General features: G+C 45.5%; 2 protein-coding genes across 5 annotated transcripts in view; both read right to left on the bottom strand.

Annotated features, from left to right (window-relative positions):
* The window catches only part of MAP2K5 (mitogen-activated protein kinase kinase 5), a 933,658-nt gene that overhangs the window by 364,325 nt on the left and 542,092 nt on the right, over window positions 1-27,241 (bottom strand). The gene's annotated exons all lie outside the window — the stretch shown is intronic.
* On the bottom strand, window positions 1,790-25,722 carry LOC310749474 (NADPH oxidase 5-like). 4 transcript variants are annotated; one of them, XM_083586443.1, is made up of 17 exons: window positions 24,820-25,722; window positions 22,263-22,386; window positions 21,592-21,742; window positions 20,607-20,817; window positions 14,975-15,209; window positions 13,277-13,430; window positions 11,312-11,487; window positions 10,787-10,969; window positions 9,637-9,769; window positions 8,161-8,309; window positions 7,612-7,779; window positions 6,579-6,623; window positions 5,611-5,735; window positions 4,852-4,906; window positions 4,644-4,743; window positions 2,925-3,091; window positions 1,790-2,193 (listed from the first exon to the last, which is right to left on the bottom strand). In XM_083586443.1, the coding sequence occupies exons 2-17, from the start codon at window positions 22,380-22,382 to the stop codon at window positions 2,062-2,064; spliced, it is 2,304 nt and encodes a 767-aa protein (XP_083442569.1). In that variant the 5' UTR covers window positions 22,383-22,386; window positions 24,820-25,722; the 3' UTR covers window positions 1,790-2,061. The 4 variants fall into 4 exon arrangements, with proteins under 4 accessions (XP_083442569.1, XP_083442571.1, XP_083442570.1 ...); XM_083586445.1 differs by having other exon boundaries at window positions 22,272-22,386; XM_083586444.1 differs by lacking the exon at window positions 24,820-25,722 and having other exon boundaries at window positions 22,263-22,955.

Here is a 27,241-nt window from a genome sequence, read left to right as displayed (position 1 = left end):
TGATGCCAGTGCTGGGCAAATAGAAGCAGACAAGCTGGAAACATGAAATTGTCTTTGGGTGGTGGTGGGGGAAATGTGGAGCTAATTTGCCCAGAAAGCAGCTTGGGTGGTGGGGGCACCATTGCCAGCCAAGCCCACACGAGACAGTGGCTTCAGGATGAAATAAAAAAAGTTAAGGTCTTGTATAATAAATGTTCATAAATGTACCAAGCAAACACCTACATAAATATATAAACCACATGTCTGAAGCAGCACAGGAAAACAGCCCTGAAACCATTTTGACTCCCAAATTGACCTCAAATATTTCTCTGCAAGGTCGAAGGAAATGGAAAAGCCTCCCCATTGTCTTTTCATTCACAAATCCTGTCTTAAGGGTATGTCTGTGTATGAATAGGGTGAGCCTGTGACCTGGCTCAGGAACTAAGTATTTGTCATTACAAAAGACTGGCCAGGCTCCCCAGGGTATCAAGTGACCATTAACAGGTAACCAGTCAGACAGGAGATAAACAACACACTCAGATTTCTGTTGTAGACTGCCCTTTCTGTGATGTAGGTATGATGTATCTGGGGGTGGTCTTGGACTCCAGGGCAGGCAATTTAAAATGTCTATATAAGGGCAGGCACACCTTTGTTCTGGGTCCTCCTCCTCCTCCTGCGTGTGAAGGGGGCACCCTGTTGCAACAGTTCAATAAAGATCAGGCTTACAAGCTGCTTCGCTTCTCAATATTATCTGGTTGGCCTCTGTTATTTTCTCCGACCAATGGAGAACCTACAAAGGACCCTGTAAGGGCTCTTGTGTCCCCCATAAGGGAATAAGGGCAGATTTTTGTTTGTTACAAGGATTACACTCACTGAGCAAGAATCTCTTGTTTATTAACTTAAAATGAGGGCAGCTATGTCTGTCAAACACTGGTAGAGGAGGAGGAGGAGGAAGAAGAAAGGTTGTCCTGGCTCGCCCCTAGGCAGCTCCTGCTTTCCAGGCCTCAACAAACAGACACTGCCCTCCTCCACCTCCTCCTCCTCTGCATTTCTTCATTCCTTTTGCCAGTCCAAGCCTGCCTGGGATAGCAGGTAGCAGCTGGAATCATCGCCTGCCCCTTGGAGGAGCGCTTCCTGGAAGAAGGAAGGGGGATATTTTCTCTCCCAGAAAAGGATAGGAAATATGGGGCACGTGGTACCAAGTTGATGGATCTCTTTTCAACTATTCTTTGACGTTGGTGGAAATGCAGCCTATTCCAGGAAATCAGGGGGCAGGGGCTTCTCAAAATCTGCTCAAGAAATGGGTAAAATGTGCTTGATGTTGGCCCTGCAGGCATCATAAAGCAGATTTTGAGACACAGAGAGCAGGGCCTTAGAGTGGCAATATTGGGGGGGGGGTGCGCGCGCTCAAATGAGCCACGCATGCATGTGTGAGCTGGGAGTGTCTTCTGTGGCATTGCAAGGAATTCTGAGGCGGGTTGCGCTATGCAGCTGGCAAAAGCATCCCGAGCCAGTGCAACTGCTGTTCCTCACCCTGAACCGAACATGTTCTTCTGCCCAAAAGGAGCCTGCTCAGCTGAGCTTTCCCCATTGTTCTTTCCCATTGCAATGGTGACTGTGCAGGAGACGTTCCCTTCTCCTCCTTCTTACATACAGTTGCAAGAGAGAAGAGAAAGGGCCAGAACCCAGGGGTGTGGGTGTGTGGAGGGATCCAGATTGGGACCACAGCAGGGAACAAAGTGTTCAAGCCCCCTCCCCTCACCATGCTGACCTCCCTCCCAATCCAGACAACTGCCTTTCACGCTGGCTATTTCGGAAAGAAAGGTCTTTTTATTCAATGGCAAACTACATGATTAACCACAATGTGTAGTTTGGCCCATTCAAACACAGAGGAAGGGTTGATTCGCAAAGTATCCCTAGGACAGCAGTTATCAAAAACATTTCTAAGGACCACTCGAAAATGGCTGGGGGTCTTGGTGAACTATTCCACAAATGTCTTCTTCCACAAATCAAAATGCCTACTTAAATCACGCATAACTTGCAGCCTTAACATCTCAGTCCAGGATGGCCCAGGGGTGCTGCTCAAAAGTGCTCCTTGAAGAACTGGAAGTTGAACTGCTCACAATGAGCTTTGATGACCTTGGCAAGAGCTGGAGAGCCGCAGAAGAAGACATGGACCTTCCCTTTGTTTTCTTTCGCTAGTTTCTGAAAGAGCTGGGGGTACCGGGAAGAGATACAAGACAGAAATCTAACAACTCTCTTTTCAAGCTTCAGAAGAAGGTGCTGGCCTCACCTTGGGCTCCCCTGATATATCTCAAATGCATTTTTTAAAAAAAAAAATTGCATTTTTATTCTGCCCTTCTTCCAAAGGTTCTGCCCACACCCATTTTATTTTCACAACAAGCTCTGTGGGGTCAGTTAGGCTGAGGCTGCCTGGCCCAAGGGAACCCACGGAGCAGGCTGAGCAGGCATTTGAACCTGAGGTCTCTCCCCTGTATCAGTGCTTGTCCACACTTCTCCTTGTCTGGTGCCTAGAAAGCATGCGTCCAAGAAACGTTCCGCTTTCTCAGCACTGCCTGAGTGATTTTCCATTTGTTCCACCACTTTACCAGGGAAAACCCACACTTTAACACAAAATTAGAGCAAACACCAATCCACAGAAAACCCGATAGATGTTTCTTCTGATTCAGATTTATGGGATCTCGAAGAAGCCCAGAGCCTGGAGTCCCTGAAATACTGACCTAGAATCTGTTCTTAAAAAGCAACCCGCACCACAGCCACAAGGATGCTTGGGAATCAGTCTTCCCAGCCTGGTGCCATTCAGCTGTTTTGCTGTCAGGGACTGGTGGGAGCTGGAGCTCAAATATGTACATGGGGCACTGGGGTTTTTTTTGGGGGGGGGGAGCTGTTGTAAATTATGTTAAAAGTAGCTTTGTGAAGTCTACCTTGTTCCAATCTGGGCGCCCCGGCTGGGTTCTTGTCTTGAGGCCCGTGATGGAGTCTTTCTTCTCCTTTTTGGCTAGGAGATCTAACGCCATCTGCAGGCCGATAGCCTTCATGTCATTCTTGCCAAGCGCAGAGGTCATGTACAAGTGCATCTCCAAGAAGCGGTCTGCACATCCGAAGGAACATGGAAAGATATCTGAAGCGGGGGGTTCAGGAGTTTGTGACCCTTACCTCAACCCACCAGCTGCATAGGAATAGAGGAAACTGCTTTATACGGACTGAGAACCTTGGGTCCATATAGCTCAGTATTGTCTACACTGACTGGCAGCAGTGGCTCTCCAGGGCTTCAGGAAACCTCTCCCAGCCCTACATGGAGATACCACCGGGGACTACAAAGCAGGGGCTCTTCTACTAAGCTATAGCCCCTTCCCATCTTTGGCCCTCATGAGATGTGGCTCTACATGGGCAGGGCAACATATATGTGCATAAAGCTCCTCCACATAAGAGGTGGGTGAGGTCCTGATGATGATGATGATGATGATGATAATTACCCCGCCCATCTGGCTGGGTTTCCCCAGACACTCTGGGCAGCTCCCAACAGAATATTTAAAACACGACAAAACATCAAACATTAACTTCCCTAAACAGGGCTGCCTTCAGATGTCTTCTAAAAGTCAGGCAGTTGTTTATTTCCTTGACATCTGGTGGGAGGGCGTTCCACAGGGCGGGCGTCACTGCTGAGAAGGTCCTCTGCCTGGTTCCCTGTAACTTTACTTCTTGCAGTGAGGGAGCTGCCAGAAGGCCCTCATAGTTGGACCTCAGTGTCCAGGCTGAACAATAGGGTGGAGACGCTCCTTCAGCTATACTGGGCCGAGGCCCTTTAGGGCTTTAAAGGTCAGCACCAACACTTTGAATTGTGCTTGGTCCATATAACATCAGTCTTTCAGGACCGATGTTATATGGTCTTGGCGGCCGCTCCCAGTCACCAGTCTAGCTGCCGCGTTCCAGATTAACTGTTGTTTCTGGTCACCTTCAAAGGTAGCCCCACGTAGAGCACATTGCAGTAGTCCACACAGGAGATAACTAAAGCATGCACCACTCTGGTTGGCCCAGGATCTTACCACATGTGGAGAAGTTCTATGCTGGTACATTGGTACACACACAGAGCGCCACCTTCTCATGCATGCTGAACATGCTGGTGGCCTGGCTGCCAGGAGCACTGGTGGTGGCAGGCAGTGGGCATACCTTGCACAGCCCGCCCCCCCCCTGCAACGATCCATGACACATTTCTTTGAAATCATATTGAGAGGTCAACTGAAACATGGTATTTTGCATGTGTGGTTTGTTTGTTTTTTACATTAATTTCAACAAGGAAAAGCCTGGATGTTAGAATGAAGAAATTCTGTGTTTTGAGCCAGTTCAGGTTTTCTGGTACCCCACTAAGAGAAGGTGTGTGTGTGTGTGTGAGAGAGAGAGAGAGAGAGGGAGAGAGAGAGAGGGAGGGGGAGGGAGGGAGGGAGAGGGAGAGATAAAGGGTGCTGGGGGGGGGTTAGGATGGTTCATGTGTGAATTCAGTCCAGTTTTCCCATCAAAATATATCCAACCCACAGTTTAAGTTTGGAAGCCTCAGGGGACATCATTCTGGCTCATCCTCTTGAGGATGGTGTTCAGTTTGGGTCACGGTTAAACAAAGACAAGGACAAAAATTGGTCACCTACTGCTAGGGTCTTCTTCAGCCTGATTGATTTCCAGCTGGGTCAGCAGGCTTACAAACCATTCAAATGATTTTTGGTCTCTGTTGATCCAGATAAAGTCAACCTAAAGACAAGAAGGTTTTACTTACTGCTACTGCTGTTCATTGTTTTTGTAGCAAAAAAATGCTTTTCTGCACAAACGTCCAAGCCACAGCTGAGGACGCCACCTCACCTTCAGGAGTTTCATGTTTTCCTGGCTAGAAGAGGTTTGCTTTCGCATACGGTGTCTAGAAAGAAAGAAAGAAAAATTATGGGGTATCTTTTGAGGTGAGCAGAAAATCGCCAGCCTTTCTTAGCAGCTGGCATTAACAAATACAACCAGGAATGGCTGTTGCTTATTACTTGGAAAGTTCAATGGCGATTTTTTAAAAGTTGCAACCATTTTAAAAAGTTGCGTGTATTGGTTTACAAGAAGTAGACAAGGTTTCGAATCATACTGCCTTTCTGACAGTAGACCAGGGGTGGGAAACCTCAGGCTGGGAGGTTTGGGGTGGGATGCAGACCTCTAAGAACCAAAGGCAGATCTCTCTATTTATCCATGAAGATTCTCAGTAAGCCACACTTCCTCCCCAGAGCTACACTTCCTGAATGTTTAGGGAAGGCTGGAATGTGTCCTTGACCTGCAATAATCCTTCTTGGTTACCTGGATGAAGACTGTAGAGATGCATCATCTGCGGTGACCTTTGCCATTTTTGTGGCTGGAATTTAGTCTTCCGTACAAGGGTACAGACACACCCGCTTTTGCCCTGACCCTCAGGAGGTACCCATGCAAGAATACAGCTCTCAGACTGAAAAGGTTTCCTCACCCTTGCAGGAGATGTTGATCAAATAAAAGATTGCACATTCTAAAACTAGTTTTGGAAAGGGGGGGGGGGAATGCAGGTTCTGCAACTTTGACAAAAGAATTGATTCTAATCTGCAGCAGACCAACCTGAACATGATGCTTTGCAAAATGGAGGCAAAGGGTGTAATCCCAATTCCTGCTCCTATCAGAACAGCATGCTCTGATGTGAAGATCCTTCGAGTGGGAGTCCCATAAGGACCATCGATGTAACACTAGGGAAGTAACGGCACAACACTGATTTGATCCTGTTCGTGGTAAATCTGGCTTGTTACGTTACAATTTATCCTTGGGGACTGCAGAGTTAACTGAGCTTTCAGTGAATAATCTTCTTAGTGATAAGGAAGAATTCACAACTGTGGGAGTTCAGAACCCTCGCCTGCATTTGGGGCCTGGCTTGCTTAGGGATTCGCTCCCCCTGCCATTGCCACTAGCTGCCACTGTCCCTCCCTTCTGGGACACCTCTTTGTGGCCATCGCTTTTCCTGTTGGTTGCTGTCTTGCTGCCAACTTTTCTCTTGGAAGGTCTTCTTCTCTGCATGATCCCAGCCCATCAGGGATTGTGTAACAAACATGATGTCACCGCAGCACCAGATATAGCCTATTTAGATTTGGCTACGTGACAGAACGGAGGGCAAGCAAAGCTTTTGCTTTCCTCTCGCTCTGAGAGAGAGATTTAAACTGCATCAAAAGTAAGGGGACATCTTTATAAGAGGGGGAACGTTGTCCCAAAGCCCACTCCCACATTTTAGCTTAGCATCACCTGACACATGCTAAGACAAACTGTGGTGTTGGAGGTGCTAATATGCTTCTGTCTCTGCCCAGGGCACATTCCCACCTCTTTTTTCTTCAAGTGCCTGCCTGCCCCTTTATTAAACCTTACAAAATTTGACTTCTGTACTCAGCTACTTGATACAACCTGAGCTTTCTCCTGATACCTGGTTGCTCCCTCCTGCACCCCCCCAATGTCTCTGGGGAAGGGATGCTTCTAAACTCTGTACAGAACCTGGCCTGCTTGTGGGTGCTCAAGGCATTTCATAGAGCAGCAGCAGATCTTACCTTGATGTTACAGAGTCTCTGATTCTCACTAAGCCTGCCAGGAATCTGTTAACAAATATGTTCTTGTTAGCAAAAGGTCCACCATGTCCCATTAGAAAAAAGAGCCCTATTTAGGGGTGGATGGCACTGTAAATTATTGTTTCTTTTGCTTTCTCATTTTTCCCTATCTCTTTTTAATTGTTTATTATTATTTAACAAAGAATAAGGAAACAAATATTATATATATATATATATTAAAGGACAGAAAAAGCACACCAATATATCCTGCCAGTTCACAGTGTTCCCTAATGACTGTGTGAAATATACTCAGAGTCGCAAAGTGATTTCATGCTCTTTATTCAGCTCATAGTGGTGAGGAGGAATGAATGAATGAAAGTCCCCTCAAAGTATCTGCTTTATATACATTATTTACACAATGGGCTGCACATGATTGGCTAATTCCGGAATTCTACTGTAAGCCAATCAAGTTGTGGATTCACTTCTATCTGAAGCATGATTGGGTGGTTCCTGCCAACCAATCATACTGCTGCATTGTTCTAGGACCAATCAGACTGCTGCCTTTTGGATCCTATTGTTCTAGGACCAATCAGACTGCTGCAGTTTGGATCCTATTCAACTCAGTACATAACACTGTGCAAGTTTCCTTAAGAGGCCAATTTACCTGTAAGTTTGAAACCAGCACTCTGCAAGGAGAGATGAAAGAAGCTGAACTTTTTTCATTCAGAAACAGAGGAATAGAGCTGTGAGTTTAGTGCTATATGATGCTGGCCTGGAAGCACAGGGGAACTGGTGAAAATTTTCATGTCTGTCTTAGGAGTCTGTTTGCTTCTGCTCTGTTCTCCTTGCACATTTGTCAAGATTCAAGGAAGCACCTAAGCCTCCTGTAGCCTCACTCCTGAAGGAAACTAAACCCTTCAGCACAGCCTCTGGATTCCTTGCCATATAGCAAGGGCTGAAGTATGCCTTTCTGTGGGGGAGAGGGGCAGATTTATCAAGGATGGAATGTACACATATTTGCCAGGAGGAGCCAGACCTTTCCTCTTCTGGGTTGTGTGTTCCCCTCCTTGCACTGGCTGGCTGCTCCGACACTCGCAGTCTCCCAGCTGGGATGCCTGATGGGCATGTAAGATAAGATCTCAACCATCTCATCGGAACTGCTGGCCACAGGCTGGTCCAGGTCAGAGGAGCCAAAGAGACATTTCTGGAACAAAAGTTCATGGTGAGCTGCAGGATCTGACCTGCGGCCTTCTTGGCCTTGCTTCAGCTCTGGGTTGCTGTCCACAAGTTGACGAGGGCTGGGTGAGTCAGTGATGAGTTGTGCTCAGTATTCTGCCTACACAAATTGTAACCCCCCTCCCCACAAAAGACCTTGCTCCATACGGAAATAATTTCTCTATGCAATGAATGTCCAAGCATGCCCAGAGGCTCAGCTTTGCCTCTGCCCCCACCCCATAACCCCCCAGTACCATATGCATCCAGTGCAATGCCAAAGAATTTAACTTAGAATCAACCCATTAAGATTTTTTAAATGCCACTGAAGACCCACAATCATGGTTACTGAGTTGTTGTTTTAATCGCAAACCTGCACCCATTTCTGGGACCTGTTCTTCTTCTTTGCCTTTCTGTCCAGCCATTTGGACCTGTGGTCATGACACTCCTGTTGATTCCAGAAGTATTCATATAGCCTGTTGGTCCATTGTCCCAGGGACCGTATATGCAGCCAGATGGTCCCTTTGGAGAGAAAGCAGAAGGTTACCCAGTGAGGAACACAAGCATCCTTAGCCGTCCTCGTTAAACTGAGCCAAGAGCCAGGAGGTAACCCACCTCATAGCAAGAAGTGGATCAAGGCCACCTTTCCCAAATTAAGAGGCAGGAACTCACCACTTACTTAGAGAAGCCTCAAGGATGAGGTGTCAAGGTTTGGGTGGGCTGGAGAAACCAGGAAAGGGATTATACCTGAAACGTCCTGAGTCTGATCTGAGCTTTGCAAGCCTTTTGGAATACTTGATTTTGAAAAGAGTAGGAACAGGACCAACGTTAATTTCATAACACATACAAACCAATGGGAATATCAAGCCTGGGGCACAAGAAGGGGATTAGGGAGAGAAGTGACTTTATCAATATTTCTGCAGAGAGAAATCTATCGCAGCATTGATGTGGGTTGCTTCAGTAGATCTGTACAGCCCTGAGTTACTGCTCTGGGACAATAGCATGGGACTCTTTCTTCCTGGCATGACAGACAGTGGGACCAGATGGATTACATATCAAGGTTTTTACACCCTTTACGCCATCCTTCGCAAATCTGATACCCTCCACATGTTTTCGACTATAGCTTCTGGCAGTGCTGGTTGGGACTGATAGGAGGACTTGGCATAAGTGCTGGTTTTAACCTATAAAGCCTTAAATGGCTCAGGACCGCAATTCCTCAAGGACCACCTCTTTCCATGTGAACCTACCCAGACCCTAAGATCATCTTCTGAGGCCCTCCTTCATGTGCTGCCTTCTCGAGAGGTCCGGAGGGTGGCAACACAAGAACAGGCCTTCTCTGCAGTGGCTCCCCATCTGTGGAATGCTCTCTCCAGGGAAGTTCGCCTGGCACCTTCATTGTACACCTTTAGGGTCCAGGCAAAAACGTTCCTTTTCAACCAGGCACTTGGTTGATCCAATTTACATTCTATGCCCTTTAAAAATGTGGGGGGTTTTTGTGTGGATGGGTACTGGGTTGCTGTTTTAATTTTTATTAGGTATTGTGTGGTTGATTTTATTTTGTGAACCGCCCTGAGACCCCTGGGTATAGGGCAGCATATAAATTCATTAAATAATAATAATAAGAAGAACACAAGAATAGCCTGGCTGCTGGATCAAGCCGGTGGATCCATCTAGTCCAATGCTTTGTCCTCACAGTGGCCAACCAGGTGCCTCAATGGGAAACTTGCATGCAGGACCTGCGTACAACCGTTCCCACGACACCTGCAGGGCACCAGGTTGGTGTGTGCTGTTTGATGCCCTTGCCTTTAAACCCCAGCCCAGGCTGCTTTCCGGCTGGCTTGGGATCTACCTGGTTGCTCTGGAGCACTGCTGATGGTGAATGGATGCCATTCATACTTGGCTATGACTGGGATATTCAGGTACACGTAGTCACCAGGTTTGTAGTGGAAAAATGGAGGTCTCTTGATCACCAGATGAGTCACCTGGATCAAAAAGAGCAAGATAGTGCACATGTGAAGAGGGGAAATGCCGTCACTAAGGCAACATCTTGTTTGCCTATTGACCTGGAATCACAATGCCCAGCTCATAGGAGGCTTCCAGATGGTCACTATTTAGCGGGTTGGGATTCTGTCGCATGCCAGCAAATTCAGGTTGCACAATGAGGCTGCGCATGTTCTATGCATTCCAAGTGCATGACTCCCCCTCAAAGAATCCTGGGAGCTGTAGTTTGTAAACAGTGCTGGGAATTGTAGCTCCGTGAGGAGTAAACTGCAATTGCCAGCATTCTCTGGGAGAAGTCATGTGCTTTAAATGTATGGTATGCATACAGCCTTACAGTGGATTTGGTGCTCTTGCACAGCAAATCCATTTAAAAATCATTCTATTCAGAATGATTGTTATTATGAGGAACAATTGAGGGAGTTAGGTATGTTTAGCCTGGAGAAGAGAAGGATGAGAGGTGATATGAGTGCCCTCTTCAGATATCTGAACAGGCATTCACATGAAAGATGGAGCAAGCTTGTTTTCTTCTGCTCGACAAGGTACAACCTGACCATAAATGAGATTCTGATTAAACCTTAGAAATAACTTTCTGACGGTAATAGCTGTTTGACAGTGAAATGTACTACCTTGGAAGGTGGTGACTCTCCTTCATTTGAGGATTTTAAACAGAGGGTGGATGGCCACCTGTCGGGGATTCTTTAGCTGTGATTCCTGCTTTGCAGAGGGTTGGACTAGATGACCCTTGGAGTCCATTCCAACTCTGCAATTCTAGTGTGCTATGAATTTCTGGGGTAAGGAAATTGATGTTAAAAATGCACGGAAAACTCCGGGATTGACACAACATCCTATAACCTCCCTGCAACAAATCAGAATGCTTTGTAAGCTCGGGAAATCAAATCAGATGCTCAAGCCACCTCACTTCCACTTCTACTCTGTTCGGAAAATTAGGTATTTTCACACATTTCCCCTTTTAATTCATCATTGTTTGGGAAGCAAACCTTTGAGGGCAAGAGGTTGATTTCCACTATGTACAGTCCTCCAACGTGTGACATGGCAACACCAAAGATCTTCTCTAAGAGGAAAAGAAATCCAGGCACCACAAACCACTTCCAAAAATTAGGACCGTGGACAATTAGCAAAGCCCAAATGAAGATGTAAGAAAGGTGAGTCCAGTAGAAGACCTGCTGGTGACAAAGAAGGGCATCTTATTTATTCAAGAGAGCAAGGAGGTGTTCTGAACAATTAAGGGCTTGTCTGTACTTCTGCTTGTCCCACCACTTTGCCCCGGAAAACTGCTGTGTCCCAGTGAATCGGTTCAAACGACAATAGTATTTTTCTGTGGATTGAAGTTTCCACTGAACAAGTGGAAATGTGGATTAGCCCGAAGTTAAAATGTAATGAAGAGCACATCGATAATTTAAAATAAGCAAAGCTCAAAAGAGATCACTGACACTTGGGAGTTACTTGACTCGCAAGGCAAATGACGTAAGCAACAGGAAGGAGGAGGAAGTCAAGCACATCACCTCAAAATGGCCACCCTTGCGGACGAAAGTACTAGAGCACACCAGCATAAGGGCAATGAGGAGCTGCAGCATGAAGCCCGTGAGGGAGGCAGTTCCATAAATCCAGCCAATCCCAGGCCGGGTGGTGAAGAGGTATTCCCAAAGCTGATAAGTGCCTTTGATCTGAGACATTCTCACTACAGGGGAGAGAGAAAGACCTTCACTAAGAGAATTCAAGTCGTGCAGTGGACTAGCACCGCAGTAACGGCATTCTGTACATTTCCGAGCACAATTCAGTGTTGGTGCTGACCTTTAAAGCCCTAAACTGCCTCGGTCCAGTATATCTGAAGGAGCGTCTCCACCCCCATCGTTCTACCCGGACACTGAGGTCCAGCGCCGAGGGCCTTCTGGCAGTTCCTTCGCTGTGAGAAGCCAAGTTACAGGGAACCAGGCAGAGGGCCTTCTCGGTAGTGGCACCTGCCCTGTGGAACGCCCTCCCAACAGATGTCAAAGAGAACAACAACTACCAGACTTTTAGAAGACATCTGAAGGCAGCCCTGTTTAGGGAAGCTTTTAATGTTTGATGCATTACTGTATTTTAATATTTTGTTGGAAGCTGCCCAGAGTGGCTGGGGAAGCCCAGCCAGATGGGCGGGGTATAAACAATAAATTATTATTATATGAGGATGTTGATGATAATGATGATGATGCTGCTGATGATATGAACCATGAAGCTCTAAGACAACCTTGTATCATCCAGAGAGTTGGACTACAACTCCCATAAGCCCCTGGCATGTTGGAGCAGACAGTATGTCTGTTTGTGTAGGCAGGGAATGTAGGGAGTGCACACACTTTCTTCAAGCAGATAGCACTTTTTGTATGTGAACATCCTGATCCGTTCTGCCCACATCAAAGCATGTGAGCAAGGAGCAAGATGTTGGAGAAGACCAGAGCATGCATCTTTTAGACCTTTAAACAATTTGATTTTAAACAACTGTCTAGGTATGCACTAAAGCACATTTTTATTTAACTGCTATGGCACAGTTGCTTCAAAAACTTTAAAACAGATGTTTCAAAGAGTTTTAGAGCAACTTGGAGGATTGGAGTGGGCGAACAAGATGATAAAATAGTACCGTCCAGAAACACCAGAGGAGGCAGCCTTTAGAAACAACACACAATGATACATTAATGTATGCAAAAAACCCCACACATTTCTGATTTACGCACTATTGCGTGTGAATATTTCAGTTTTTAAAAATAGATGTTTTAGCGCAAATTAAAATCCTGATAAAGGAAAAAAAAAGCAACATGCTGATAAAATAACACCATGGGCAAAGGCAGTAGTTCAAGTGTGCCTATGTGGATATGCATGGCAATAGGCATCGCTGCACATGTAAAAACCACACTTCTTTTTTAAAAAAAAGGGGGGGGGAGATTAGTGCTAAGTCATTTACACTTGTGGAGATTGTGCTATTGGACTCTTTAAAAAAGTCAATTTTTCTGCAGTCTAAAAAAAGATGCAAGCACCACAGGGAAAACACAGGAGAGCAGCCCATGTGTGGCTAAAATTATTGTTCTCCTTATGTCCTTATGGTGGAAGTGAAAAGTCCACAGAGCCCCCCCCCCCTCTCCCCAGGCCTACCTGTTACTTAAAAGGAGGCATGGTAGGATTGAAAGGCTGTATAAAAATATTTAAAATAAATACCGTATTTTTTGCTCTATAAGACTCACTTTTTCCCTCCTAAAAAAGTAAGGGGAAATGTGTGTGTGTCTTATGGAGCGAATGCAGGCTGCGCAGCTATCCCAGAAGCCAGAACAGCAAGAGGGATCGCTGCTTTCGCTGCGCAGCGATCCCTCTTGCTGTTCTGGCTTCTGAGATTCAGGATATTTTTTTTCTTGTTTTCCTCCTCCAAAAACTAGACACGTCTTATGGTCCGGTGCGTCTTATAGAGCGAAAAATACGGTACTTAGAAAACTGTCACTTACCAAAGTTGGCCACATGGGCCCCTGTGTGAACCGCTGTTAGAACCGCCACTGCATAGCCCATTAACTGGTGCAGAATGACATTCTGGTCTAGAGGCAGAAGTCTGGCTACCCAGGTAGCCCGTAACCAGGTCAAACATCGGCGCAACATCAGCACCTTCAAGGGGTGAGAAAATAGCTGTTAGTTGAAGGGCCACATGTTTGCACCAGGCATGCTTCTAAAAGGACAGTGCTCCACAAGCATATGAAATGGATTTATACTGAGTCAAAAGTTTAGTCCTTCTAGCTCAGGCTTCCTCAACTTCGACCCTCCAGATGTTTTTGGTCTACAGCTCCCATGATCCCTAGCTAGCAGGACCAGTGGTCAGGGATGATGGGAATTGTAGTCTTGAAACATCTGGAAGGCCACGGTTGAGGAAGCCTGTTTTAGCTGTATAGCCTGACTGCCTGTGGCTCTTTGCAGCATCAGGGATACAGCTTCCAGGGCTTTTTTTCTAGAAAAAGAGGTGACAGAACTTGTTGAGCTTCTTTTAGGGGAGCACCCACCACACTACTGCCACCCTACACTGTTAAGTTGTGGGCGAACATAGCAGACGACACAGCGATTTCTCCAGAGCAGCTCTTTACTTGTAAGCTGGACAGAACTGAACAACAAACAGCTCAGCCGGCCTGCTTTTATAGGCAGCCGGCTGTCAACATTGTAGCAACAACAACCCAGGGTTTCCTGCCTAAAATAACTGATGTGGACCCGAGTGAAAACTATCTACAGTATCCCCCTGCTGGCCCAGGGTGAGAACTTCAGTACATAACATACACCACACCAATTGCTGTGCCACCCCCGCACGCAGCCTCCATCTCACAACACAAAGTGGTGTGCCAAAGTGCCGCAAAGCTACAGAGGTGACGCAATGCACCAAAGAGGTGACGAAACTCAGTTCTGGTGAGTTCTGGCTGAAAAACAAAGCCCATGTGCTTTCCCAGCCATTTAGAGATGCCAGGGAATTGAATCTATGCATGCAAAGCTTGTGTTCCACTTCTTGGCTATGAGTGTCTTCCAGAGCCTGGACAAAATCAAGGATGGCTGCCAAGGATGCTTGTGAATTGAGCATTGTCAGACACAGAATGCTGGGTAGGCAAATCTATTTATTTCAAACATTCAAAGCACACCTAAGCAGCAACAGGTGAGATTTGACGACAGAAATCAATAAGGGGGCCTGCAACAAAGTGTTTCTTTACACAGTTCTGGTGGTGGTGGTGGTATGGAATGGAGTATCATGGTGGTTGAGCCAGCCATGCCCTTCTCCAAGACACTCCATTGCATTCCCCAACCTTTTCTTCTTTTGTTTTGGTTTTTCCAACTAACACTCAACTTATTGGGTATCATCAGTCCTCAATGGGTTAAAAAAATATATTAAAGACTTATTGTACTTTTGTAAACCTTGAGGTTCTCCCCAGCATGGCCAATATTGCCCTCCTGTTTCTCAGTAGCCCTACTGTGGCTTAGATCTTGCTGATACTCACCACCTGACTTACTTATTGGAGGCCGTGGGTTTTTATTAGCCTTAGAGGAGCAGCATAGAATACAGAGAGAATTAACTTGTTCTTGCGCCGTCTTTTCGCCAGACCTCTGCTCTGACCCACCATGGCCACTTCTGTACACTTAACACATTCACTATATAATGAATACATCACGTTACTCACCACTATAAATGCACAGTTGAAGTTCAGGCACTGACCGCAGCCTTTGGCCAGCATGATCCAGGGGCCAGAGTCAACATGCTTCAAGGCCGCAAAGGTGAAGAGGATGATGTTCACACACAGGTAGCTGCCCAGGAAGAGAAGCTTGCTCCTGTTGTTGTGCCAATAGGCTGGGCGCAGGTAGCGTGGGGCGTGGCTCTTCCTGAGAGCAGTGGGGGGCTTTAACCAGCTTGCAGCACTGCGAGAAGGGAGAGAGAGAGACCCAGAGAGAAGAGACCATGAAGCATGCCATATAAAATAATAATAATAATAATAATAATAATAATAATAATAATAATAATAATAATAATTTATACCCTGCCCATCTGGTTGGGTTTCCCCAGCCACTCTGGGCGGCTCCCAATAGAATATTAAAAACACAATAAATATATCAAACATTAAAAACCTTCCTAAACAGGGCTGCCTTCAGATGTTTTCTAAAAGTCAGGTAGTTGTTTATTTCCTTAACATCTGATAGCCACTACCAAGAAGGCCCTCTCCCTGGTTTTAGGGGGTGAAACTTACCGTAATTTTTGCAAATTTCTTCAGGGAGCGGTCTTAAAAATATTGTTTGGGGTGTGAGGAATACGAATCTGCTATGATTGATGTGACTGGACAACATGCAGTTTGGTAAGTCTATGTCTGATGAATAAACACATAAACTGCTTTCTGAAAACTAAATAATTTTAAGCCTGCCTTCTGAAAATGTCAGGTAATGCTTAATAATAATATAATATCATTGAATACTACTACTACTACTAATAATATATAACATATCTGCAAGTACTTGGCAATCTTGTTTTTAAAGGCTTCTGTGCAATTTTTCACACATCTTACTTACCAAGCAAAAATAAATTATATTGATTTAAGCAAAACATCTTTTGAGTTCCCAAGTTATTTTTGGAATTTGAAAGCTGGAAAATTCAACACGCCCTAATGAAGCATACACCTTCCAGCTGAGCAATACTCAGCAGTTCACAAAAGTTTCAGGAGAGCATCTCTCCCCGATGCACATATCATACTGCAAACAGTTGCTCTTTTAATCGCTCACTAGAACGTAAGCCTTGCTTTCAACCCATGAATGCAGATAGAGCTCTCAGGACTCTATAAACCATAAGTGAAACCTTAATTGAACTAAGTTTTCTTTCTTTCTTTCTTTTTTGGAGGGGGCCTCTTAGGTTTTCTTTGTAAATATTTTTCAGTGTCTACAAACCTTGGGGTTCTCAGTAGACCTGTTTGGGCTACATAGCTTGCATAACCCTGAGCTCATCAGCAGTATACTGCATATTATTATACAGTGGCAGCTGCTGCCTACTGGGGCTGGTGGGATAAAGGATGGGGCAGAGGGCAGGACTGGAAACCACAGGAGGAGAGAGGGCTCTTGCGCTCGGATCCTGCTTGCAGGTTTCCCACAGGCATCTGGTTGATCACTGTGAGAATCAGGATGCTGGACCAGACAGGCCCCTGGCCTGATCCAACAGGCTCTTCTAGGTTCCTAAATATACCAAGAAATAGACCTGATATTGGGTGAGCAAAAATTAATGTTCACATAATCCTCCTTCTACCACAATGTTTTGCTTTCCCACGGGCTCTTTAGAAGGGACATCTGAGAACATTCTCCCCTCTGTTTACAAGCACATGACTCCCTCCACCCCAGGAATTTCAAGAACTGTAGTTTACCCCCTCAGAAGCTACACTTCCCAGCATCCTTGACAAACTACAGTTCCCAGAACTCTTTGGGGAAAGCCATGTGCTTTCAATGTATGGTGTGACACAACCACTGTTATTGAGCTGTTTTCTTCAACCTCCCAGGATGACTGATTGCCCTTTGGGGGTTAGAAAATACAGTGGTACCTCGGGTTACAGACGCTTAAGGTTACATACGCTTCAGGTTACAGACTCTGCTAACCCAGAAATAGTACCTCGGCTTAAGAACTTTGCTTCAGGATGAGAACAGAAATTGCGCGGTGGTGGCTTGGCGGCAGCGGGAGGCCCCATTAGCTAAAGTGGTACCTCAGGCTAAGAACAGTTTCAGGTTAAGAACAGACCTCCAGAATGCATTAAGTTCTTAACCCGAGGTACCACTGTAGTTTCTGCCAGGGGCAGATTGGCAGGTGAACTGGAAAAGCACAGAGGGAAATGTACTTTCCCACATAGCATGTGGCTTGGCTCACTCGCACGAGTTGTCTGCGGCTGCTGTTCTGAAAGCTTTGTTACACAGTGCAGCTGAACAGTGGCTTACTGGAAACACGATTATGTGGGCTGACTTGAAGAATGGCCAGTGGGTGGATGTTTCTGCCTTGGGTGAGGCAATATGTATTCAAATACTGGAGCATGGTAGCTCGGGGGTCTGGCTTCTGTGAACAGCATGTGCTTCTAGCCTCCGTGATCACACAGAGCCACCTGCTGGTTCACTTGAGTACCAGAGGACTGCTATCACATATGGAAATTTCAGAAGATGCAGGATCTGCTTGATAGACCCTCTTGCTGCAGCCTGTCGTGCCTCTTTTAGACTAGAGAAGCCATTGTGTGATGCCCAAGGATCGCTTGACAAGTAAAGCACCAAACTGGACAGCAGACCCCAGATTTGGCATGACTTAGTCCTTGCCACATGCTCAACGCAAAGAAAAGTCCACTGGACTTCGTCTAAGCCCTCTGGAATTCTCAAATAAAGCAATAGGTAAAGGTTGGTTCTGCCTTGGCTCCTCTCTGGAACTCTGGAACACATTCTTTGCTTCCAGATGTAGGCTTTATTATATTTTAGGCAGATATTTCAGATTCAGCTTTTCTACGTGTGTGATCGGTCAGCTTGCGAGCTTCCACACATTCCTGTTTCTTTAACCGTGACGTTCACTGCTGTTTTGTCATTTGCCATCTACAGAACGGAAGATGGTAGGATGTCCTCTACAGGGAGCTGGCTTCAGGCACCAGGTCCATTGGCAGACCAACTCTGTGTTACAAAGATGTCTGCAAATGTGACATGAAAGCTGGCAACATCAACGCTGCCTTGTGGGTATCCTTTGTGGACGACTGCAGTGCCTGGAGACAGATCATATATCCTCAAGCAGTGACCAGAGGAGGAATGACTGAGTGCAGAGAGTGCAGAGAGAAGAAACGCCACGGTGCCTCTGCAGCAGCACAACCGGATGCCTTCATCTGCCCCAGTTGCAACAAAACATGTCTCTCCCATGTTGGTCTCTATAGCCACAGGACTGCCATGTTCCAGTGCAGCCCAGCTGGGGTTGGGTCCCAGTTGCCTTAAGCAGGATTGCAGGTGTACAGCGGTCTGGACAAACCAAGGTCAAGCAGTTTAGGTCCAAAATATGATCCAGGGGCCAGGTCAGGCGGCAGTCTAACATTTAGCATGACAGGGAGTTTAGGCATGGTATAAAGAGAAGGAACTAGACTCAGGAGCAAGGAGCCAGAGATCAGTGTTGCTTCCAGCAACTGGAAGGCTCAAGAGGATGACCTTACATACTTTGGCATCCTAGACATCACCCTGGCACCTACTTCTGGTACTGAATGAGTTTCAGGGATGCCTTACAAGAGGATTCCTTACCCACACTGGGCTCATAGATGCATGCTATGCCATTGCACTTTGGCTTGGAACTGGAACTTTTGGTGCCGCCATTCTCCTCTTACAGTTCCAGCAGGTATCAACCCAGAGGACCCCTATAGGAGAAGCTGCCTGCTCCTCAAGGTCATTGACCTGTGGGGTGTCTGGTTTGTCTTCCGATGATTCCACATCTGGCACCAGGTCACAGATAGGCATGACACTGTTTTGGAAAAAGAAACTGACACGGAGGCTATAGCTCAGAGAGGCGATTCATTGCTAATTTTCCTCCGGCTCTCTCTCAGGAGCCAACAACAAAACAGGCTGAACCTGCAAGGACAAAACACTCAAATCATGATGCTGAGAATCCATGATAAATGGGACTTGCTTATGAGTAAGCAAAGGACCCGTCTTGCCCACAGGAGAGGTTACTGCTTGATAATATGGCTCTATACTAAGTTTTTATTTTGGTTCTGGTTAATTGCAGAAAAGCAACACCCCAGCTAGAGGGCTCCAACATGGAAGCAGCTAGAGACAAAGATACAGCCCTTCTCTTTTTCCAAAGGGAGTTTTCTCCTTCCGACCACTGATCCTTTGTGAATTCCAGAGGGACAGCTGCTCTAGTTTTTTTCCTGCAACCAAATCAGCGAGAGAGACTTGGGGCACCTTTAAAAGATGGGAACTGATTTATCGCAGCATCTTTCGCTGGGCAGAACCCACAGCCAAGCACATCCGACAAAACAGGTTCTCATCCATGAAAGCTTCTGCGGGAATAAATGCGTTAATCTTTAGGGTGCCACAAGATGCTTTGGCTGTTTTTCATCTGCTAAGGAAACCGAAGTCCTCTCTGCCCCAGTGCTGCAAGCCGCAGCAGATTTCCGCCGCAATGACAGCTGACAGCAGCGGCAGCAGGCTCAAGAGTTCCAATTACGCGGAGCTGAAACATAGCAGGGGAATGCAGCTCATCCCCAAGAGAATGCAGGCAGCTGCGGCTGAGGGAAAAGGGTGCAACTTTCCTTCAAAGAGGCTCCCAGAGCGAGTTTCTTCGCCTAGGAAGCAAGCAAGCAGGGGTGGGTAATTATTTCTAAACCCCAGGTGCTGCTGGCAAGAATATTTCAAGGTGTCAAAGGGGAAAATATTTATTAGGCTGCCAATGAAAATGGCCTGTCTAGGCTGAGTCAATAGTTCAAAGCAGCCTTCCCCAACATGGTGCCCTCCAGCTGCTTGCAGCTACAACTCTCATGAGCCCCAGCCACCCAGCCTGCAGAGATGGCAACTGAAACCTGACACCACCACCTTCTTTTTCTGTTTCTGCTGCTGGTATTTCCCAGGCTCTTTGGCCCAAGCTTTTGGTCTGATGGGTGCACAACTTTCTAAAACTAGAGAAATTAAGAAAAACGAGGCGTGTCACGCCCTGCCCCAGCATAATTTTAGGCACCTGGTAAAAAAAAAAGTTCCTGTTTTAAGAAGGCCTTCCTTCAGATAACATTTTTCTCTTTCTCTTATTTCTCTTTGATGTTTGTTTGCAATGGCTGTTTTGGTACTTGTTACAGTAGTTTTGGTGTTTTGTGTTACTGTTTTAATTTCATGCTGGGTGTTTTAACAGGGATTCTTATATATGTCAATATCACTGTGTTGGCTGGATTTGTTACCGGCCTCGAGTTTCTTTTGAAAATTAGGCAGGATGTAAATTTAAAAAAATAAAAAATAAGAAAGTGTTGGTTTGATGGGATGGATCCTCCTGTAAGTGGCAGAAAGAATTGTAAGACGGAACTGAGGATGAGGGAGCCCCGGTGCCGCCTTACTGCTGCTGGAGGACAGTGAAGCAGCATTTTCAGGGGGTAATTTGGAGTTACAGGATACAGAGAGGGTTAGGACAGTCTTCCCCAACCTGGTGCTCTCCAGCTGTTTTAATGCCACAACTCCCAGGGACCCCAGCCAGCATGACTGGATGATGCTGGGAGTGGTGGGAATTGTCCAAAACATCTGCAGGGCATTAGGTGGGTTGAGAAAAGTTGGATTAGGAGGTGGAAGAGGAAATACCTTATGGTTAAGTTCTCCATGACCTCTGGGAAGCGCTCCAGTTCCTCCCTGAGCTCCTCAAAGGTGATGGACCCACTGTTGTCAGAGTCAGCCGACTCGAAAAGGGCTAACGTGAGGTCATCTAACTTCTTCTCTGGCAAAGATATTGAACTCTCCTTCAGGCATGACTCCAAGACCGTGCGCAATTCTTCAGGTTCAATGGACCCACTGCCTACAGTGGAAGAGGATCTCCAGTCGGCATCAAATAAATTAATCTGCAACAGGCCAGATTTAAAGCAGTTGGAGCCTCTAGGTTGGATTACCGCAACACAGGCCGATGCAGAGCTTGTCTGAGGCCCAGAGAGGCATGGGGTGTTCTTGCTTTTCTTGCTTCCCTTTCCTTCCTGTTGCTGCCTGTTCACCTGTTGTTTCCAGGTGTGCAAGGAGAAGCAGTGGTGTGAATGGGCAGTAGTGACAGAGGCAATCAGGAGGGGACACTTGGGAAGTGGGCCCACCGAGGGCATTTTGCCCAACAACGACACACTCACACACACAAATATGAAATCACTACTAACTATAATATGCTTGCCTCTTAAAAAAACCTGAGGACTTTCTCATAACCATTATTTTATGCACTGAAGAAACAACCAACACAATGGAATTGGACATGCTGGGCTAGCCTTGTAAAAGCTCCAACATATTTCATAGCCCACGATTTGATACAATTTCTGAAGACTTATTTCAGGATACAGTGAGATGCAATCAAGTTATGCTGGCACTAAAACAGAAATAAAGTTCTGCGCCAAAATAAAAGCTACATTTATGTCTGTTACAAAAACATTACTGATCTGATAAGAAAACATTGCTGTAGTCATTTACCATTCCATGTGAATGGACCAAGACAGAAGCATTGGTAGTTATTGCCCTAAAGTGCCAATGCTGAGCAGAACAATGATCTTGTTTTGACAAAATGCAAGTGAACAAGGGTACTGTTTTGGAATTTTACCGTCCACATCATAAACTTGGAAGAGGAACCGTAGTTTGTCTGTTTCACTTCCATGTACCAGCAGCTTCAAGGCCTCCAGCAGCTCATCCAAACTGATGGTGCCGCTTCCATCCAAGTCAAACAAAGCAAAGAAACGCTCAGCGAAAAAGGACTATAGGAGAGGGCGAAAATGTTTGCAAAGTCAACTGGGGGGCGGGGGTTAATCCAGGAGTGGAAATCAGACACACACACCCTCCAATTTCTCACTAGTCTTTATTTAGACCTTGCTTCAATATTGTGGGAATAGAAGCAATTGAGTACTTGAAATATTAGTGAACTGGGGACTTTCAGATAAAGGGAAATCTGGCTGGTTATTAAAAACAGATTCTGAAAAACGGGCCCCCCACTCTGACCTAGCCCCAAATCCCCCAATCTTCAACACTCCCTTCATTCTCTGCCATTCTTTGCCTGCACTGCTGATTTTGCTCTTCAGCACCCTCCTTCTCTGCCCATGACCTCCTAGTCTCCATCAGCCACCCTTCTTCTGCACACCATTCCCAATTAAGCATCTCCAGGTACACATGCACAAATCTATATGCACAAATTCCCTCCCAAAGAAGGGGTGAAGCCAAATATATTCATAGTATTTCCTCACACAGGGGCCCTTCCCTACCCCATTTGACAAAACTTGCCTCCTTCACCTTGAGAGCAGCTTTGAATTCTTCCAGGTCGATCTCTTTATCTTCCCCGGCGATACTTTCAAACTGTTTGGCTACCCACTCGAGCCACTTTGTGTCATCATCTAAGTTCATGGTGCTAAGGAATTGGAAACCAGCAGGACCTTTAAATTTTTTTTATATGCAGTCAACTTTGGGCTGATGGTTAAGATTTCTGATCTGAACTTTGCATTGTAAAAGATGGTTTTCATAATGTGAAGGAACCATCTCAGGTATGGCGGAACATGTTAGTTAAAGGGGACAGTCATTCAGTGTTTTGTGAGCAATTACGTAGATATTGCACCCTAGTGACATCAAAGATCTCAAGGTTTTATTGCCAGAAAGTATAGTAGGCAGAAAATATGAATGGCATCCACACGCTGGTAAAAACAGAATAGTAAACTAAACATACTCTGAAATCTGCTTTGAGGGGAATTATGGTCCTTCATTTGTACCTGGAGTGCTTTCCTGGAAGTCATACCTATCTCAAGAGACTGAGAAAATTGCGTCTCCTTTTACCAGGTTGATGACTTTCATCAAGAGAGGTGGGGAGAGCAGGATCCTGCTTGTTCTCATTGGCCTCTTCACACCTTTTGATACACTGACCACGGTATCTTTCTGGAGTGGCTCTAGGATGTGCAGGTTGGGGGCACTGTATTGCAGTTGTTCTGCTCCTAATTTCAAGGCAGTTTTTTTCAGAAAGCTGTTACGAGGAGCTATTGCTTAGTGCCATGGGAATTGTCCTATGGGCTGCACTCTCTTGGAAGGAGCAGACCAGTAAGTTGGTGATATACCTGGATGCAACATTGTCACTGGTGGCTCAGGTGGCCTTGGTGGCTTATTTCCAGCTCTGCCTGGTTTGCCATCTATGTCCCCTTTTGGACAGCAATTATTTGGCCATGGTACTCCATGCTCTGGTAAGTTACAGACTGAATTATTGGGATGTGCTCTATGTGGGGCTGCCCTTGAAGGTGACTCAGAAACTTCAACTGAGCCAAAATACAGCCACCAACGAATTCCATTTAGAACTCATGTAATTTCTGTTCCAAAAAAGCTGCACCAGTTCCTTGGCTCAGTTCAAGTTGCTCACATGAGTGCTTAAAGCCCCATGGACTCAAAAGTGGATGCCACATTTGGTGAACTTCACAAGTCTTCCCTTACAGATCTGAACCCTTTGTTACTTTCAGTGACAGTGACGCTAGTGCCAAATCATCACACTATTTGGTGCCTTATCTATGAGCGACTAAACAAACACACAATCTTCTTGCGTGGCACTGTGATAGCTAAGAGAATCAGCTGTATTATTACCTATTGCATAGATTTGAGCCAACCAATTTGGTTAAACCTCTGCCTGTTTGTTTAAGTATCAAGATTCTCATCTCATGACGAATTTTTCTTCTGCATTATCCTCAGCTTGAGATTGGCTATTTATTGCTGCATTATATTTAAAATGCAGCTGATTGTGATGACACCTGTCTTTTCTTTACATTAAGTGCCTAACCTTTGCAAGATTGGATCATGTCCACACAACCTGAGTCATGCTGTGCCTTTATTTTCTAGCTGTCAGAAACACACAGGAAAATATGTCCCATTGATGTCACAGCCTTTTTACTCATCTTTGAACAGAATCCTGCTTGTATAGCAACAGATGATGGGTGAGCTTGTGACACCAAAGTTGGAGGTGGGTTGCTATGGGAATGTCAAAACCAGGTAACAGCAAGGAAGCTACTTATATTTTTCTCTTTTTGATGCAGAAAAGATGCTATAATGTGTGAGAGAGCTAAGCTGCCTGTTTTGGAAGGTAAAGCCCAGCCTGAAGGAGAAATTGTATATGTATATGTGTATTTTACTTAACCAGATTAGGAGCCACCAGTGGTATAATATGGCAAGTGTTGATTTGTTGTGGCATGAGAGAAGCAGGTTTACTGTCATGAAATGCACTGACTAGTCAGTCTGGGCCTCAATGTAACCTACCTTGGAAGATTGCTGTGGCTATAAGAATTATAGCTCTGTGCACACTGAAAAACACTGCAGAAATGTGTGCACACATTCACCCTTAGCTGCTCTCTTTTTGTCAGACTGCAATTTGAAGGAAATCACATTAGTCAGGGGAGGACTGTTACCATGAATGCCATTTAATGCAGTATCATTGACTTGTCTCAAATAAGTTTGTTCTCTTTCAGCTGAGCATGACTGTTAACACTCATGGCCAAGTAATGATCCAGTTCCCTTGGCAAAAATAACCACCATCCTTAAACATCATGAAATGAGATTTTCATGATGTACCTCACCCAAATCACAGGACGGGTAGGGACCAAAGGGTCATTTAATTTAACGTCCTTGCCCAGAGGAAGGACAATTCATTCATCAGCACACACATCCTTGCCTCAGATTTATCTAGAAATTCACATGATGATATACATCAAAGCAGAGAGCATAAAGAGACCATAAAAACGAGTAACTCCAGAAGACACATGCAAGCTAGTCAAGCCACACACTTCAGGGGTAGACAAAAAAAAAAGCTGTGTGTTACCTGTAATGTCTGTCCCAGATACTTCTTTGTCTAGCTTCTCAGACTTCTTTCCCCTCCCAGCAGTTTACAGAATCTCTTGCACTTTCTAACTCAGTATAAAAAAGATGCAACCTAGTGTACCATAGGAGATCCTATGGTACAAAAAGTATTTTTAAACATACTTTTATACTGAAAATGCCATTTGTTAAGATGCAACATTTAGTATCTTCTTTGCTGATGAACAGTCAAGTCAGACTGCACTCTGAACAAGACAGAGAAGGCTGCTCTAATTTAGGCAACAACCCAGAAACAGGTGTTGATGACTAGCTGCATGCAGAAACAAAAGCATAATGACTAGCCTCTTCTTGTCCATGACACCTTTTGTAAGTAGTAGGACAAACTGTAACCTATTTAAAGCTATTTGTTTCCACTATTCATTTGAGTAACAAAGGAGAAAGAATTTAAACAATCAGAATTCCACATGATCATAGACTTTTTTGGGGGGAGAGGGATCATATAGCTCTTCCATTACTGCCAGGAATATTTCATTCTTCTGGAATTTTATTGCCTTTGCGCTACATTTTGTTAGTTTTCATATCCTCCTTCCACTCTTGTCTACCATCTTCATATAACGCACAGTTCTTACAGGGATTTTTGCTGAAAGATGTAGCAATGACCACTAGCAACATTATTTAGAAACGAAACGAAACCATGAGGCCAATCCACAGAGACTGGATCTATCAATGACTCTTGGATAGTAAAGCTAAAAAATGGAACCTACATCTATAGAGGAAAAATACCTCACTTCCAAACACAAGGGGCAAGCAACAAGAAATGGTCATTACCAGCAAAAACACTTGTGAGCTTCCTGGCGTATCTGGTCACTGCTAGATCAGGGTGCTGGACTACATGGACCTTGTCTGATCCATTGAGAAAACTCTTTTTAGGGGGGGGCACCAGGGGGTGCATTGGAAGATGGCCAACAATAACATCTCTCTGACCCACACGAAGTAATTAAGAGGCTGATATGGGAGTATGCAGCCTCCCTTGCCCCCTAAGGGAATGGGGGGCACTGCCTTGCTTGCTGTGTTCATAATTCACCCCCGGATTTGAAAGAAGGGGGTGAGGGCACTAGGCACGAAGCCCTCGGGTGGGGTCGGCTCTCCCGGACGCTGTCTGTGATCGCGCACTGGTTTGCATCAGCTCGAAATATATATTTGGAAAAAGAAGCAAATGCACATTCTTCAAGCGAAGATCGGGAGTAAAGACTGCTGATTAATGGGATCTCTGTGATGCGGAGCGACGGGCTGGACAATAAATTAAGTGAAGACTCATCATTAAAAGATCAGTATGTCGGAGCGAAACAGAAAGGGGGGGGAGGAAAAAACTTTTCTTTTTTTGTCTTATGTGAGTACCCAATAACCCTCCCCCCCAGAGAGAAAGAATTGTTGCAAATTACTAATCACAAGCAGGAGATTAAGAACTGTGTGGAAATGAATTACTGATCAAAGAGAGGACTGGTGGGAATCATCGGGAATGGAAAGAAAGCTGTGTGACGCAGTTACAAATGGAGATTCGTTAAGACAGGCCTGCCCACAGGAGGACGAGGGGGAGGAGGACCATGGTCATCGGAATGTGAATGTATGGTTATCGGAATGTGAATTTGACCTAGCAGGGCCCCCTGAGATACAGATTGGCAGGCCTGTGGAAATCAACGGACAGACTGTGGGAATGTTCTTTACGGAAAGTGTGGAAATGGCATCTGACCTTTATGTGATATGGCTCTTGGAGAGTGTAAAATCCACACAGGATATGTTTGTTATCAACCCGCTTGTGAAGATTATCAGAGATCACAAAGAAAGGAATATATGATAACAACAAGAATATGAGGAAAATAACAAAGAGACTATCTGGACAGAACTGGACAGAACTGTGTAATTAAAGCAACAGCAAGAGTGATGTTTGGATCCCTTTCAGAGCTCAAAGTAAGGGTACCCCCAACAAAATTTTAAAAATTTGGCTGTATAATTTGGAACTAATGTGATTTGGAATTAATGTGATTTGATTGGTCTGTTAATAAAAATTATTTTTTTTAAAAAGAGAAAACTCTTTTTATATCACCACCACCACACTGTTATGGTGACCTCTGAAGGCAAGAAGTGCCTTATATTGTGCTGCTGCTGCTGCTGTTGTTATCATCATTACCTGCCTTTTCTCCTGTTGGGACTCAAGGTGGCTTACAACTAGAATAAAGGTAAAGGTAAAGGGACCCCTGACCATTAGGTCCAGTCGTGGCCGACTCTGGGGTTGCGGCGCTCATCTCGCTTTATTGGCCGAGGGAGTCGGCGTACAGCTTCTGGGTCATGTGGCCAGCATGACTAAGCCGCTTCTGGCGAACCAGAGCAGCACACGGAAACACTGTTTACCTTCCCGCCGGAGCGGT

Source organism: Podarcis filfolensis (assembly GCF_964270895.1).
Source record: "Podarcis filfolensis genome assembly, chromosome: 14".
NCBI classification, from domain to species: domain Eukaryota; kingdom Metazoa; phylum Chordata; class Lepidosauria; order Squamata; family Lacertidae; genus Podarcis; species Podarcis filfolensis.
Note: the sequence above shows the minus strand (reverse complement) of the source record. Positions and strands in the feature narration are given on the sequence as shown.

What these genes read in the sequence shown, in the direction of transcription:
- LOC310749474 (XM_083586443.1), bottom strand. Translation starts at nt 22,382, where the DNA reads ATGAACTTAGATGATGACACAAAGTGGCTCGAGTGGGTAGCCAAACAG. An exon ending in CCAAGTTTATGATGTGGACG is followed by an intron (nt 20,818 to 21,591) that starts GTAAAATTCCAA and finishes CTTCCACTGTAG; the next exon opens with GCAGTGGGTCCATTGAACCT. An exon ending in TCAACTGTGCATTTATAGTG is followed by an intron (nt 13,431 to 14,974) that starts GTGAGTAACGTG and finishes CACCCCTTGAAG; the next exon opens with GTGCTGATGTTGCGCCGATG.